At 39.9% G+C, this 18,321-nt stretch overlaps 1 protein-coding gene across 1 annotated transcript in view; it reads left to right on the top strand.

Moving 5' to 3' along the window:
- The window catches only part of DCHS2 (dachsous cadherin-related 2), a 198,875-nt gene that overhangs the window by 142,818 nt on the left and 37,736 nt on the right, over nt 1-18,321 (top strand). Inside the window, exons 5-9 of the mRNA XM_075287847.1 lie at nt 6,385-7,401; nt 9,267-9,454; nt 10,834-10,933; nt 11,967-12,124; nt 16,713-17,553. Coding sequence (XP_075143948.1) covers nt 6,385-7,401; nt 9,267-9,454; nt 10,834-10,933; nt 11,967-12,124; nt 16,713-17,553 — 2,304 coding nt within the window. The remainder of the gene's footprint in view (nt 1-6,384; nt 7,402-9,266; nt 9,455-10,833; nt 10,934-11,966; nt 12,125-16,712; nt 17,554-18,321) is intronic.

Here is an 18,321-nt window from a genome sequence, read left to right as displayed (position 1 = left end):
TGAGCTGGAGCCAGGAAGAGGTAAGTAAGAGAGTTTTTTAAGTTTATATCCTCCTCTGGGTCTCCGATCATTATACTCTGGGGTCTAAAATGACTCCAGATTATAATAATTGTTTATGAGTGGTCCACAATGGGGCATAATACTGTGTGCAGGGGCCACTATTGTGCATGCGGTTTGTGCCTGGTGGGTGGGGCGCTGGAGGGTCAAGGGGCTGGGAGGACCCCATGTCAAATTTTTGCCTTGGGGCCCACCATTCCTAGTTACACCACTGCTGTTACACTTCTGTTTTCCGAACAGTAGTAGTGGATAGATACTGTACATATACATGTCCATTATTAACTGAAGGTGGATATGTCCTAGGTTTGTCTGCTTTTCCACCCTGATGGAACCAATGCAAGCCTTTGGGAAGTTCTTAACATATGTTTTTGGGTAATGTATCAGTTTCACTAACCTAAAATGCCAAGAAAGTTCAACCATTTTTTTTTTACTGACAGTAAAAACAAATGACAAACTGATAGAAAATGGATATTAAAAAACTGAGGCACAGCCAGAAAACAGGTTGCATTACACAATGTCTAGTGAAGTTATTTTTTTGTCTCTGCAAGGGCTCCTTCACATAGAGTTTTTTGGCAGCGGATTTTGACACGGAATCCACCTCAAAATCTGTTGCCAAAAAGGGCTCCCATTGACTTCAATGGGAGCCACTTGCTTCTTTTTTCGCTAGCTAGCAGCGGAAAAAAAGAAGCGAGTGTCCCTATCTTGCCGCGGATTCCGCTAATATATATTAGCATGTTGCTATACTGAATCCTGTATACAGTTTAAGTCACATGACAATATCTTTACACACTATGCTCTTGGTAATCCAGTGTGACTGGTCGTGACTCCTGTGCGCACCAGCACTGTTCCTGACCTGCTTTGCTATGCAGACATTTCTATACCTCAAATTCCAATTTAGTTTTACTTTACCTGTCAACAAGTGGGCTTTCTATTAGTTACGGTTCCCCACTGAGATAGTCATTCTTATGTCGCAGCCTTTAAATTTGCAGCTGTGTGCTCTATTGTGACGTGATCTGCAAAAACATTAGTATTACGAATCTGACCTTGCGTAGGTTAATTGGAATGAATATTCAGCTTTTCTTTCCAAATACGCAGATTCTTATATAAATTGTGAGCCGTCACTGTAAGAAGCTGTCCAGTTGTGGACTGTATTAACTGCAGGTGCACATCACAAATCATACTCAGGTGTGTAGAAAGAAAAGAACAATGTAAAACATATATTTATACAATTGTACATAGACCGATAGAAGATGGAATACAAAGATAAATAGGTAGAATATAAAGGTACATAGATAGATAGATAGATAGATAGATAGATAGATAGATAGATAGATACTTTAACCTTATTTAATATTTAGGGTTAACTGTCGATATTATGTTCTACCGCAAGAAATATAGTATTTAGACATTTGCTACATGGTCTTGACGTCTCCTGCAGATGTTTCGAATTTCCGCTATGTTTTCCACAGTAACTATATGGATAATTTATTTGACAAGTCTAGTGTATTATATAGTTTCATTGTCCTTAATCAGAAACATAAGAAGCCTCAGCAGAAGTATTATTTATCTGAGAAGTGCCTGCTGAGATCACATAAACTGTGGATGATATGATCACTGTCACCAAAGTTCTTACCTGTCCCTTACATATCCATATAGAATATATTCCATTGCTGAACCTGCCCCAGACTACAATGTTTATGATTATACCTTGTAGTTTAATGTATCCTATTACTCCAGTTGTAACAGATTGCCGTTGGAATATGAAGTGATAAAGAAAAGAAATACATGGTCAGAATGGAAACTTCATCACCCGCGTTACTCTAGCAGACAATGACTTAGATTTACATCTCTGTTTTGAAAAATGTTGTTTGAACGCGCGTCACAACTTGTATTAATATGATTTGTTTTACTGGTGACTATAAGCGATCCTTATAGAGACTAAAATAGTTCTTACCACCAAGTAATAAGAAGAAATGTAATCCCAGGTATAGTAAAGAAGTCACTGAAGGGAATTAATCGATTGAGGAAAAATGTATACCACATTTAGTATGTGCCCCTCTTTTACATTGTGCCATAAATTGTTCAAAATTTATCAAAAAGTTGCATGTTGTTTGCTAAAACCTGCACAATCTATCCTCATGTGTACATGACTCTGGTATAATTGTAAGGTCTAGTTCATACAATACTAGTCCAGTCAAATAAGTATGTAAAATTTAGCAGAATTTTCTCCATATAGACTACATCTCTTTTCAACAACAAAAAGCAATCTGGCGAACATAGTGAAGAAGACAGGAGATTAGGCATAAATGCTATATAAGGCTAAGGCCCCATGTTGCGGAAAAAGAAGCTTTTTTGTTGCAGATCCAACGCCAACAGTTACAAAAAGAATGAGAAATATCTTGGAAGCTCTAAGGGCTAGTTCACATGGAGTTTTTTGAAGCCAAAAACGTCTCCAAGTGACTTCAATAGGAGACGCTCGCTTCTTTTTTTCACTAGCTAGTAGTGGAAAAAAAGAAGCAACATGCCCTTTCTTGCCGTGGATTCCGCGGCTGAATCGACCGAGCCGACTGTGGCTCGAGACATGCTCCAGTGTAGGCCCATTCATTCGGCGAACCGCGCGGAATGTTCGCACAGCGGAAAAGGTTTCTGCGACCTTTTCCTCCGTGTGAACATACCCTAATACTTTTCCCTTCTGCTCAGTGCAGTGCTGGCTTTGGATCAAAAAACCACAACAAAATCAGCAACAAATAAAAACTGCTTTTCTGCAATGTGGGGGCCTATATCAGGAATAAACAACCTGATAAACTAAAGAAATGGGTTCACCTGGAGTCCTTTGTAAAAAAAAAAAAATGCAACTGTGTGATTTCTGATATATTACACTAAATGACAAACCCAGCTGTGCTTCAGTTTGCAAGTATGGAGGTATAAGACAGATAGAAAAGAATTAGGTGAAAGATTACCACTACAGTATAGTATATTGTTATGACTCACAGTAATAGTATTATTTGTTTTATTTGCCTATTTTATCCAGAAAACATGTTTTTTGTCAAATAAATAACTGAAATATAACAACATCATGTCTTGCAAGTAGTAAAGCACCCGGAGCTAACAGAGATTCCGTAACATAGAAGCAATATGCAAAGAGTATCTAAATAATAACATCTAAGAGTACAATATGTCACTGTGACAAATTGTTTAATATGTTCATGTACAGTGGGGCCAACTTAAAGAACAAAATATTTTTTTTTACAAGAGATGGTAGAAGGATAATATCTTTGACTGTTCTTAACACTTATCAAGTTCACCTAAGGTTAGAAGACATAAACTTTGTTAGTATATAGGAATGTAGTTTATTCTGAATGGTGCATATATTATCACATTTATTATTTTTGCAATCTGTCTTCTTAGAACAGAGAGAGCTATATCCAGGTAGGATGCGGTTGGTGACAAAATATCGGTCATACTAGACCTTCTCCAGGCTAGATCAGGTGCAGCTCAAGCTATGGAGGTGGCCTCTGCCATACCATAATCTATACCAGATCTGGCTTGAAAGAGGTCTACTATGAGCAAAATATTGCCGCCAACTGCATATGATCTGGATATAACGCTCTCTCTTTTCTAAATATGGTGGATAGATTGCATCATGCCTTTTCATGCAAAATGAATTGGGACCACCATCTCTCCGACATGAGTTGGCATAGCCATAAATGTCTAGCATGGTACAATCTCTTTAAGTCAATTCAAACCATTCTGATTTCTTTCTATTGTACCTCACGATTGAATATGTTGACACCCTCCTTTCTGCCTCTGCCCTTAATATTTATGACCTACTAAGGGTCCATTGACACTGAGTTTTTTAGCGCTGATTTTGACGCTGAAGCTGCCTCAGAATCCACGTGGAAAAAGAGCCTCCCATTGACTTCAATGGGTTCCTTTTTCTGCTGTCATACTAGACCAGGGGTGAGCCTGCTCCTTTCGCCGCCCGAGGCTAACTGCAGAAAGCCGCCCCCCCACCGGAGGAGGGGGCGGAGCGGGGGCGTGGCCGGTGGGTTGGGGGCGTGGCCGAGTGAAGGGGTGGGGCTTAGCGACATTCGCCGGCAGAGAGTAGGCCCGGAGACTGCCTGCTCTCTGCCTGAGCGTGAGGGGAGGCTGCTGGAGCAGCGCTGCTCCAGTGGCCTCCCCAAACCACCGCTCGGTGATAAGCCAGTCCAGGACAGCTTGTCCTGGACTGGCTTAGGGAAGCAAAAATGCCGCCCTCCCTGAGGCCCTGGCATAGTGCCGCCCGAAGCGCTCGCTTCAGGTCGCCTCATGGGAGGTGCGGCACTGTACTAGACCTCTTACAAGCCATCTCTGGTATGGATTATGGTATGGCAGAGGCCACCCCCATAGCCTAAGCTGCACCTGATCAAGCCTGAAGAAGGTCTAGTATGACCGAAATGTTGCCACCAACTACATCCTACCTGGATATAACTTTCTCTGTTCTAAGTAGACGGATTGCAAAATAATTTTTCATACAAATGTGATAACATATGCATCATTATGAATAAACCACTTTCCTATTCCCTAAGGGGAACAGGAAAAAGTCAATGAAAACTGTTCTGAGAACTTATCTGCCTTAGCAAAGTCTTTGTTACCTTTCAAAAAGAATCATCCATGAATGCCAAGAATAAGATTATTATATTTCATACATCATACTTCATAGTAAAATCGTCCACCCTGGATGTGAGTAGGTAGGGATATAAAGCCTTCTCTCCAAGGATAATTTCTCTTTAATTGTCACTTGCAGATTGTGCATCTAACTGAACGTATAATTGCTTGTACAGTACATTTACTGCAGCGCTAGCTAAACAGTTTTACAGCATGTATAATTCTCCATCTGTTACAGAACTCTTACTATAGTCTGAAAAGGCTGTTCTCATATAACATTGCCAGCTTATGGTTTCCTGGCTGGATTTGGTTGTAATTTATACAATAACTTGTAGATACTTCTCTGCACACAGATCTGAAAAATTGTAATGTGGTCAGTGGTGCGAAAACAATGCATGAAACCTGGCTCTGGAGCACTTAGTGTTGGCGCCTGTATCAGGCAAAAACAAAAAGAAAGAACGAAGTAACTTTAAAATAGTCTTGAGTTCTTTGTTTTGTGGTCCTGTGCAAGCCTATGTGTTACTATAACTACAGACTACAAACAAACGCTGAGTGTAGTCAGATCCTGGAATTCTCCTTCCACAATGTATGTCTAAAGTGCCCATAGGCTGCTGTAACTCAACTATATGGCAAAAGAGTTTTGATAAGGGCACTGTTCTATGAAGTCTAACATATTATCTTACCATGTTGATCCAGAGAAAGGCAAATATCCCTGTGAAGCAGATGCCTATTGCCTCCTATTAGAGTAAAAAATAAATCTTCCCAATTCCAAATATGACAAATCCCTGGATTAAAATTGGATCCCAAAATTTTAGTTCCCCTAACTTGTGATATTTTTTACTTTACTTCTTTAAAGTATCAGATGCCTGCTCCCAAATTGGGGAATATATCAGCCATGACCACATTACATAGTTGCATAGTTACATAGTTGATGAGGTTGGATAAAGTCATTAGTCCATCAAGTCCAACCTATAACCCAACAATCCCTACAGTGTTGATCCAGGGGAAGGCAAAAAAAAACCCATGAGGCTCATGCCAATTGCCCTATTTCAGGGGAAAAAAATTCCTTCCCGACTCCAATCTGGAAGTCAGTATAAAAACCCAGGATCAGCTTGTCCTTAAAATCTAGAGTCCATAACATTCTGTGGCAGCAGGTTCTAGAATCCAATCTACCATATGACAACCTTACAACATTCTTTCCTTTAAACATAGAGAATGCCCTCTTGTCAAGGTTACAGGCTTGTGGGAGTGGCGCTCCATTCACTTCTATGGGGGCCATGACTGTAATCTCCAGCAGTGCCTTCAGCCTCATAGAAGTGAATGGAGCACCAGTCACACAAGCACACTGTCATATGCTTTTACAGTGTAGTTGGGTCACCCCCAAACCATCTTTTTTACTAACTAAATAACCCCAGGTTCGGTAACCTGTCTTCGTACTATAATCCACCTATTCTCTTACCTACCATAGTGAAGTGCTGCTAATTGTCTCTCATATACCATATTACTCCTATAAACATATATACAATTTAAAACATATTATTTCTTGATCTGATCTTCTAGGGGTGATACGTATTAGCCTATCCTGATTATTTGCTTGTATGTTGGATGACTTGTAGTTTTAACATATGTATGGTTCCACTTTAATAACATTATTCTTTCCCTTTATATTGTTTTGTTTAGATTCCATCGATCCCATATCATACAGAATACTGTCGGGTGATCCGCTTCAGATGTTCTCCATACATTCTCAGTTTGGTATCATTACAACAAGAAAGCCATTGGATTACGAATCTCAGCCCGTTATTCTTCTTACTGTCCAGTCTCAGCTAGGCAATTCTCCAGTCTTCAGCAGTACACAGGTCAACATTACAATAACTGACGTGAATGACAACCCACCTGTTTTTTTAAGGGTGAATGAAAGAATAAGCTTACCTCAGACAACTCTTCCTGGCAGTGCGCTGTATGTTGCTCAAGCAGAAGATATGGATGATGGCTATAATGGATTGATTACTTACAGCATTGCTAGTGAAAAGCAAGACATGTTCACCATTGACCCTAGCCTGGGAATCTTATATCTAAATACAACATTGACAATGGTCTGTGAACATATTCTCCTAATAATGGCTGAAGATAACGGACATCCTCCCTTGAGTTCCCTGCTGACATTAACTATAAGTGTCACAAAGAACAATCTTGGTAATGCTTTGACTTTTGGAAATTTGGTGCATCAAGTTGAAATCAATGAAGATTTTACTATAAATTCTAGAATCATTCAGATGAAAGCCTACTTTGATGGAACTCAAAGCCAACAGACAAGAATAATCTACTCCTTACTCCCTGATTCAGTTACGGATTCAGTTACATTTGGAATCAATCGGAATACAGGATGGATTTTCCTATGTCGGTCTTTGGATTACGAGAAGATGAATATATACAATCTGATTGTAGTGGCAAGAAGCATGGATCAGTTTGAGGACCAGACTGCGACTACTTCTGTCATTGTGAAGATTTTGGATGTAAATGACAATTACCCAATTTTCAATCAGCACACCTATTTCTTTACTGTTCCTGAAAGCCCGACCCCTCATGGTGTGGTGGGGACAATCCGGGCACTGGATGGGGACTCTGGGAGGAATGGACAGCTGTCATACTTTCTGCTATCTGAGGAAAACTACTTCCATATCAACTCCAAGACAGGTAATGTTATACAGGTATCTTCATGTAATGTGGAGGAGCACAAGGACAATCACCAATATTACATCTAGTTTTACTATTTCACTTATATAACTATTACTACCAATATTACTATTACTTACTGTCTATTACTTTATGGAAACCTGTATTATGTCCTTGTGTTTGCCTTATGCTAAGTGATAGGTTTACAATTCATATGACCATTGTTCTAGTTAGGAAAGAACCTCCATACTAAAGCGTGACTTCTTATAAGTATGGTAATATGTCCATTTAGAGGGAAGTTCCTTATAATGGTCAGCATGTGTTTTCTCATGTTTTGTGCTGGATCTTAAGCAGCTACTCCATTATATATTCTAAATCCCAAGTCCTCGGTTAGTCATCCGGTGACAGTGGTCCCAAATAGCGGCCATCAATCCTGCTGTCACTGTGTTGTAAGTTTTCAGCAGCTGTATACATCGGGAAACTGTTAGAGGCAAACACTACCTATGTGTTCCTTTTTATTAAACTGTGCTGGTTGCTTAAAGAGGACCTTCGACCTCCTCCAACATGTCCAACTTTACATCAATTAATAGGTACTGGAATTTTTTTCTCTAGCTCCCACCATTCCTGAGCAATCAATGCTGTTAGCTGTGGTGCCTTATATGCAATTTGGTCTCTGTGCTGTCACAGGGGTGGTGTCAAGCAGACATGGGGTGTGAAGAATGGAAAATGTAAAGGAAGCTCTGAGACTTTTCTCTTCTGTTAAATCCATTCCTGGGTTTGGCTCAAAAACCCTGCAACAAAAAATGCTGCATTTCTGCAACATGGGGCTTTAGCCTAAAGTTGTAACCTTTGTTCTAGTCAAAGTTCAATTCTGCAGCAGTCTTCAGAGCTGAAATCTCCCAGCAAATGGCAAATTAAAAATATGAAAAAAATATTTTCAATTAAAGGTACTTGAGAAAGATCCCTGTGTAGATCGATATGTAGTATATTGCTATTTCTGATAAAAGGACATTTTCCATTGATTTTCAAGATGCTGGCAGACTGGACTCTTTTTCGATTTTGAATAGCCCCACATTAGTGAGGGAGCTCTGCCCAGCAGTTTATGGAGATCAGTTTTCCCAAGTTACACAGCAGAGCCCCCTCTTAGATACAGGGCTATTCAAAATAGAACGAGTTGCTGTTACAACATTCTCTTGTTTTCTTGCTATCAACATGCAGAATGTGCTGAATTGTGCCTGGTCATTAAGGTCTTTTCAGGCCATAAGGGGTTAACACATTAAAGCTGCGGATAGTAGGTAAATAATAGGCATATGTTAATCCATTATCTTACTTCTTCTTGTGATCTACCTGATGTAACCTCGCCGGAGTAGGCCAGTATGGTGTATAATCCTCTCCCTGACTGTACATATGTGTTGTTGGCTGTACATCTGTTCCTGGCCTTCCATATACAAGGATCTCCTGCCAGATTAGTTGTAGACCACTGTCTGACAAAGCAGAAGCCTCCATAACCTCTTCACCACCAATAATGCAATTGCTTTAATGTTAAATGGCCCCTATGCCATGGATGGCACAATCCGTCTTATTTACATAGGGCATCACATTTTTTTTGTTGCTCCCCCGATGCAAAGCATTTACAAGTAAAGTGTAAGTGAAGGTGTCCTTTTGATGGAAGGACATATGGTGTATGTAGATTGAACGGGTTGCTTGGGAATCTTATTATGGCCTAAATGAAGGTTTCTTGAAGAACAAAGCTTGATATTCACAGACTGAATAAAATTATTATATTGTCTCCAGATTAATGGAGGAGTGAAGTCTTTTAGATGATGATATAAGAACAGACGGTTCTATTGTCTTATTACATTTTCTGCTTCCTCTATTTTACACAGGGGAACTGCAAAATTCTGAAGCCTTAGATCGTGAACATAAAGCGCATCATAGCCTCACTGTATTGGTGACTGACCATGGCACGCCACGCCGTAATGCCACAGCTGCAGTTTACATCACAGTCATTGACCTGAATGACAACAAGCCATTCTTTCCCCAGTTACCATCAGGAAAACCGCTGCAGATAAAGGTTTGTCAGTAGTTGCAAAACTTTTATTCAGTGAATGAGACTGCCATCTAGTGGTTATAATATCTGCTTGCACTAATCAGCCTTGAACTCATCTGCATGAAATTTACTTCTGTATAGACAAGCATATTATTTATTCTAGGATATGGTGGAGTAGGAGGAATCAAGCTTTTATACAATTGTAAATAAAAAACTTGGATACCTTTAGTGAATAGTGATATATTTCTATGAAAGTAATAAATATAAGCAAGCTCTTGAGATGTTGTATTAACTGTACAGTCTGTATTATTAGCTGTTAATATGCTGCCACCTACAGGACAAAAGTGATGTATAACAACATATTTGTATCATCCTTGCTGCCGAATTGTGGCGGCCTGGCGGGTGACTGGGTTTCTTTGCCACTATTCTTAAATAAAGCAGTTTCTATATCAAGTTTAACTTGACTTTTATTGCATTAAGTCAATACTTACGTGTCACTTTAACATGACTTTTTCCATTATTTTCATTGGCTTGTGTTGTGAGTTCATGGCGCAGCAAGTTATCAGATTAAACTTGAAGATGGCTACATGTATAGGTACAAACAAAGAAACAGAAATATGCAAAACTACTACAAACCATGGGAAGAATATGCAAATCTGTCTTCCATGATGTAATTAGGAAGTCAGGTGCCTCAGTGTTGCAAACCAATAGAGGGTGCTCACTGGAATGTGCAAGCCTGTCTTCCCTGATGTAGTTAGGAAGACAGGATTTCAGTGAAATAACCCAATAAAGGTTTGCTCCCTTTAACATCATGCTCGACCTTCCAAGAGGCCTTTGTTTTGCAATGATGCTGGGATTATTACCAGGTATAGTCTCTCAACCAAGGATGGCCATTTCAATGTTATTGCATCTCATCAGCCTGGTGTAAAGAAGACTAACCTGGTAGAGGTGAGAGGCTTAGACAGGGTTAAGGGGATATTGTCACTCCTTAGGGAGAGACCACCATATAGGTGTGTGGAGGCTTATTAAGCCTTTAGCACTCCACTTTGCAAGGGACCATGGGAAGAATAGGCAATCTGTCTTCCATGATGTAATTAGGAAGTCAGCTGCTGCCTCAGTGTTGCAAACCAATAGAGGGCGCTCACTGGAATGTGCAAGCCTGTCTTCCCTGATGTAATTAGGAAGACAGAATGTCAGTGATATGGCACCATAAAGGCTGCTCCCTTTAGCATCATGCTTGACCTTCCAAGAGGCCTTTGTTTTGCAATGATGCTGGGATTATTACCAGGTATAGTCTCTCCATGTGATATACTAGTACCATTGTTTTTTGGTACCCAGTAGTGTGTAACTATATGCATTGCTTTATGTTTGGCTACATTATAATTTACTATCTTTATGCTCAGGTTCCAGATGGCCAGCCTGGACATATGTTTGTGGCTGCTGTTTATGCGAAGGATCCTGATGCTGCTAATAATGGGACAGTCGTGTACTCAATGTCCTCAGGTAATAGCTAAACATTATTCCTTTATGTTTAGTAATGTATTATTGAGAAATTGTGATAAATGTAGAACATCTCCCAAGTGTCCCTCGTTTGGAAGGACGTTCTTTATTTTTGACCGAAGTCCCTCTGTCCTTATTTGCTTCTTGAGTGTCCTCCATATGACCTTGAAAGTAGATGTGCATTGATAAACTTAACCACATTGTTGCAGAAACTATCTCCGTGGTCCTTATCATTATAATAGACATAATCTACATAATAGGTCATTATATGGTGCATTTTAGACCTAAAAATGTCTATATTTAGATATTGTTTTTACTGATATTTTAACAAATCTATCCAACCATATAAATATGCAAAGATGAAAAGAAAGAATAAACTTTGACCACAGTATACAATAAGTCTGGCTCTTTCCCAGTCCAGAAAGTTAGGGGGTATAATGTTCTACACATGTGCTATGAGTTGTGAAATAAATTTGCCAAAGGAGAATATAAAGATGTAGATTATATAAACTGACTTTATTGTTCTATGCAAAGCTACAACTTAGAATAGATCCTAATTTGATGGAAAACTTAACGTTTATTAAGAATAAATAATATAAAGAAATATGTGAACAATCCCTCGTGTGTGTGCACACTTAGTGTTAGTTAAAATAATACCGTATTATATACATGTCATCATAATCAAAATTATTTTCTTCCAAATTACAAGGTAGTTTAGTGAATGAGGTTCACCCTTGTATTTGTATAGAAATGGAGCGATCAAAGGAACCACCATTCACTCCTTTCAAATAAGGGCCTCAGATACCCTTTTGTCGGGTTTGCTTGGGGTCCTAGTGGTTGTACATATAGCGATAAAATGCCTGCCGAATCAAATGGACTGTGAAATGGCCAATGTGTGAAGCTGCATCCAGCCAGGTGTTACCCCCAGTGGGTGCTGTATAGGAAATGTATTATTACATGGTGGTCATACTGAATATTTAGAAAGAATGCATTTCTAATGATATTGTTCTTATTCCTACTATATTTACCCCTACAGATGATGACCTGGATCACTTCTTTATTAACATTAGTAGTGGGGAAATATGGACAAGCCAAACACTATCAGTAAATCTAAGATCCCACTATCAGTTAACAGTTACGGCAAGTGATCAAGGCGTCCCGTCTTTGGAGGAATATGTCATAGTTAACATTCAGGTAAATAAGTAAGCATGAGTATAAATGGTGAACATGTTAAAATATAGCAAGCCAGTCAAGCAAGCATTGCTTGTCAGTATCAGTTAAAACAGAAGAGTCCTAAAGGGAACATAAAGTACGTATATATCTGTCCTGGAATTCTATTTCTTTTAAATATTAGCTAAGTGGCACACATGTAATGTGGTATATTTGTAGATTAGTACATCTTGTATAGGACAGAGCAAACGTTCCCCTCTACTATATTTAGCCCCATTCGGAAAAAAAACCCTGTAAACTTAAAGACAACATGTGTATTCTGTCTCTATTCTGCTGCTATACTTCATTTCACCTGTATTCTGCCTTTGTTCTACTTTTCAGCTGTATTCTGCCATTGTTCTTCTGATCTGCTGTCTTTTGCCATATTCTTCCTCTTATTTTACTGTATTCTTCCCCATTTATTGGCTTTGGCAGTCAATGTCCACCCACTGACTCTCCCTTCTCCATGCAAATCTGTTCATGATGCTCATAAGCCCAAACACTACAAACAATGTGTGTTCGGCAAACACTTATTCAGTGCACACACATATATTCCCACTTGCTTGCCCACACCCCTGCCCCTGGCAGTCTGTTCAGCAAAATGCTACAGCTATCCCCGTCCTCAGTTAACATTGATCCCTGGACATTTGTAGGCCCTTGTGTGGTGGCTACTGTTATTACTAATGGCATACCTCAGTGGGGGAGCCTCATATACTGATTCCCGTCTCACTGTTCCAATTGGTGGAAGGTATGTTCCGGCTTCAAATCATCTCCAACCAGAGGACACAGATGAGTTTAATGGCATAGTGAAGCAGGGAGCCATCTGCCCCCTCCTTTACCATTTGAACACTGTCTCCGCTCCCAGTGTCTTGGAAGCAGAGACACAATGTTGTGATGTCACATACATGGCACCTCCGGCACCATGAAGCCTCTGGGAGTCAGTCAGAAAATGCAGGGGCACGGCTCTAGAAGCTGAGGCATGTATTTTTTGACCTATATATATGCTAAGGAAGACCTGTTTGACCTGAAGCGTCCAATTGCAAGCAGTATTCTCCTATACTTTCTGAATTCTTAATGCCTGGCTTCTATTGATGACACATTAATAAATGGAACACTAATTTCCCAATAAAGGAGAGTACATTGAACTTTATAATAGAAGAACAGCAGGGCGACAGGGTGGGGTGAGTATTTTTTTTTTTCTTTCTTCGAGCTATTGTGATGGAAACTGGAGGCAGAGCTTTATACTGTGGGGACAACTTGAGGGGGAGCTGTATACTGTGGGGTCTGTTGGAGGGGAGACTGGATACTGTGGCAACAACTGGATGGGACTGTATAGTATAGGCACAATTGGAGGGATTTATAATGTGGGAGCATAAAGTGTCAGGCCCAGTGGCATAATGATCGTCATTGCAGAGGACATGACTGCAACTGGACCTGCAGAGATATGGGACCCGCTGAAGATGGCCCCATAGTGGTTGGGAAAATCCTGGTTTATCATTGGTGTATATCTAGTTAATGGAAAAAGGCCCAACATTATGTATATGCTGCCTGGTCCCTTTCCAATAGTAGCCTGTCCAGAGGAGGTGAATAAAAATAACAAACGCTTATATTCCAATCTACTAGGTTTCCAACGATCCTCAGCATCCTCTTGAGGGCACTTACGGGCCAAACCTTGTTGAAACGAATTTCGTGGTTTCACCTGAAGTGGCTCAAGGGGGGCTCTTGGAAACATATTATACTATGTGGTGCCACTGTGGGGCTTTATACTGGGGGGCTCTGTGGAGCATATTGTACTGTGTGGGGCCAATGTATGTAGCATATCATAATGTGTGGGTCCACTCGGAATCAGTATACTGAGAGGGGGCACTGTAGGGAGCATATTATACAGCATTATATAGCATGTTATTCATCGCACAGTCATTATAAAACAAAGTGATGTAAATAGGGAAAGGATCATGGCGCATGCAAAAGTACCATGGTACCATGATCAAACAGCTGATCAGCAGGGGCCTTCGGTGTTACACCCCAAGACTTTCTTAAACTGTCAGGACCCCTGCAGATCAGCTGTTTCCTCAAGCTATGCTACTCACTCACTGTATTCTTGATAACCACAGCAGCAGCAGCAGATACCGCAGCAGCACCCACAACTATTGATATCAAGCACAGCTATTAGAAATAGGTCTTTTTCACTACTTTTCAGGCTGCCTTTCCTCTCATCTCTAACAGCAGACTCTATGTAAGAAGTAACTTAGCCTGATAAATAGAGATGGGAACATACACTCAGTGACAAAAACACACCAAAAAGAAGTTGTTGAAATCAAATTTCTTTTTGGTATCCTGTGGCACATTTAATTACGGCGGGGCCTAAACATGTAATGTTTTGTTTCCATCTGTAACATAATAGTATTTGACCTAAATATACCTTCACTGAATGGTGAGGGTCCAACAGGCAGGTACTCCACCTGCAGTACCCTGAGAATGAAGGAGCAGCAACTCTATTTAAAGGAGTGGCAGAGTCATAGAACAAAGAGAGTCTGCCATCTTCCCAAGTATATTCATCTGCCACCACCCCATTACAGTGATAAACAACATACCTATGCTATGTATCTCACTTTTGTAGTTTTAGAGAAAAACAACATTCAACATTATTTTTCTTCAAATCTACAAAAATGACTTACATGACACAAGTAAGAAGGTTATCACTGCAATGTGCTCTTCTGTACCTTGGTGGCGAAAGTTGGGAAAGGAGATAGACTCCCTTTAAGTGTTGTGTCTCCTTCACAGTTTTTCCCTACACAGCACCATTGGAGGCCTGCACAGCGGCCTCCAATATACACATAGTAAATTATGTAATCACTGTATTTTGCAGAAATATATACAATAAATTCAAATAACTATAGATAGCAAAAGATTTTTCACTGTACCTTGTCAACCTGCTGTCTGATAGCATAGCATTCAGAAAAATGCCTGTTCCCTGCCATGTCTGTATTTTTACAATGAACTGACCTTGGTTTGCCATTGGAATTGACTCTTAGCTGACAGCTTTGATTCTTCATGTTGCCTCAGAACCACAGGATACAGACCTTTTCCCAAGAAAACAATCTCAATGTGAAGCTGTACATTTTAGCACATATTGCTGAGTTAGTATTACAACCTTCAAATATCAATAAATGAAATTTAAAAAATTCTATAAATGTTACTATGCAAATGCATGCCTACGGCTCCAAGACAACTCCAAGTCATTGTAAACTCAACTAAAATGTAAAAAGATAGGTTTGAAGATGGCTGAGGATGCCATAGAGAGTACTCTGCTGATCACTGAGAGCTGCCAGGATCCCCTGCTATCAGTTGTAATGTAGGGGAATACAGTAACACCTATTCACGGCTGTAAGATAGGGGAATACAATAACACGTGTTCAGTTCAGTTTACCTGGAGCATTGCAACAAGTGAAATGAAGCAGGACACAGGCCCCGGCGAGATTAATGGAATGTCTTATCTGAAGGATGTAGTCGTACTGCTGACTGGGCCAACAACATAAAAACCATTACCTTCCTCTTCCCGGTCCTCTGTTCTCTGGCAGGTCCAGTCTTCGGTTTACAGACCCTCCAAATGTCATCAGCAGTGACGTCCTGATTGTGCGAGGTGACTGCTGGAGCCAAGCTCAGGCCTCAGCTGTGACCTCTTCACAAGTGGCATGTCACACATTCATGTGCATTTTGTAAAGCGGGCACCATGTAGCTCTGTGATTGGATGCACCTAGCACAAACAGGACATCAATACGGACTTCAACTGGGGGGCATGTAAACAATAGACCAGACCCTCTGGGAATACAGGATCAGAGAGACGTAATGTCTTTTTAAGGTTTTGACCCCCTCAACAGTGTTTTTACATCATAAAAAATAAGTCAGGACGCTGCTTTAAAGAAATGTCCACAATACGTGGTTATGCCCTTTGTTGCCACTCTTTACTTTGGGGTTACAGAGGACTAAAAATGAATGACCTAAATTTAGGAGAGGTCTTTATAGGGCTTTTCCTTACCACATCTATGGTCTTTTATACTGATAACTTATCCACAGAATATATCACCAGCATCTGATTGGGTCAGGTCTGATACCCAGACCCCACACCGGTCAGCTGATCTGGCTGCCTCTAGGTGTTGGAGGCCACTGCCCTGGGTTGAACAAGATGCAACTCAGCTCTTATTCAGGTGTAATAGACTCTGTATAGCATGGCACTGGAGTACTGCAACTCTTTATATGGATACAGATGTATTCTTTTTAACCCTTCTTCTTCAAGCAACCAAAGATGTGTTGCAAGATAACTAAATTTTTAAGAGAACATGATTATACAAAACTCTCACAAATTTCTGTATGTGTCTGTGTGTGACCACCCCATGTTTGTGATGTTGCTAGTTTTGCTACAATGTTGGATCAGATTTTTTTCTTATAAAATTAATATCCTTAACCAAATTTGTCCAAACATAAGGTTTGAGACACCTCATGCAGACAGGGTCACTGAAACATGTAGTGTCACTTTAAATCCTGAAACTAAACTATAAATCATATGTTTTAGGTTATTTCAACATCCACAGAAAAATCTAAAGATCTAATTGAAGTCAAGACAATAAAAATTCCAGAAACTGTGAAACCTACTGAAATGATTGGCTCAGTGAAGTTCCACGAAGAAAAATTGTTGCCAAATTCTAAGCTCAGATATCGTCTTTCTGAAGAAGACCACAGCAGGCATTTTGCCATTGACAGTTCCAGTGGAGATATATTTCTGGCCAGACCAATAGATTATGAAATGAATAGTCAATATATCTTATATGTTAGCATACAAGATCATAACAAGGTACCTCCTCAAAACCACTCTGTCATCTTAAAGGTTGACGTTGAAGACCAAAATGACCATTATCCTGTTTTTCCTGACCACATTGTAGTTATAGGGATTGCAGAGAATGTCCCTGTTGGAACTATATTGTATACATTTAAGGCAAAAGATGGAGATGGCAACATAGCAAATAGCAAAATTAAATATTCTTTAAACTCAGAAGGAACGAAAGAAAATCCTTTTGTTATTCACGAATGGGATGGAATCTTGACTACAAACCAGGTTCTGGATAGAGAAACAGAAGAGTCATTTATTCTGACAGTGATTGCAACAGACCAGGCAACTAACATTACACAGCGCCGACACTGCTCACTGACAGCTCAGATTATCATTCAAGACGTCAACGACAACCGTCCAAGTTTCCTATCACCGCCTGCTGCTTCTGTAATGGAGGACACAGAAATTGGCTCGCTCATACATCGAGTAGTGGCTGAGGATGCGGATGAGGGAAAGAATGGAAAAATAACATTTCACATCAAGGATGGAAATTCGAAGAAGGTTTTTTTGCTGGATGAAACAACAGGTATTATACTTAATTTTTCAAGAGACACAATTTTCTTTGGAATCAAATATGGCAGTAGATACTTTCGCAACTTGGTACTTGGAATAGGAAAATGTGTTTCTGAAGACAGTTTTTAAGATGATCCATGTTCCCACTTCTAACTGATCGTACAGCTGCCAAAACCTAGGCTTGGCTATGATGATACCCAACACATCTGCTTGTAATTTATGGGAATGCTGTATTTTAATCAAATAATGATAATAGATGGTGTGTGCATGGCAAGGTTTTATCACATTTGTCGCATTATTGTGCTCTCAGTAAAGTCTGCTCTATTTTTTGGTTCTTAAAGGGGCTCTATCAGCAAAATCATGCTGATAGAGCCCCACATATGCGTAAATAGCCTTTAAAAAGGCTATTCAGGCACCGTAAATGTTATATTAAACTACCCCCCCCCCCCCCGTTTTAAAATAAAACCCTAAAAAATAATATGATCTACTTAAGAAGAAGACACACCCTGAATGCCCGCCCACCGTGCACGATGCGTAATTAGATCATATTATTTTTTAGGGTTTTATTTTAAAACGGGGGGTAGATTAATATAACTTTTACGGTGCCTGAATAGCCTTTTGAAAGGCTATGCACGCATATGTGGGGCTCTATCAGCATGATTTTGCTGATAGAGCCCCTTTAAAATGAATGCCTATGTATATAATGCAATATATATAATTTCACCTATAATAAGTTCTAAAAAATGTTTTGATAGGTATTTATTGTAAAGGGGTTGGCAAG

Source organism: Leptodactylus fuscus, chromosome 1 (assembly GCF_031893055.1).
Source record: "Leptodactylus fuscus isolate aLepFus1 chromosome 1, aLepFus1.hap2, whole genome shotgun sequence".
NCBI lineage: Eukaryota > Metazoa > Chordata > Amphibia > Anura > Leptodactylidae > Leptodactylus > Leptodactylus fuscus.
This window is presented reverse-complemented; position numbering and strand designations above follow the sequence as displayed.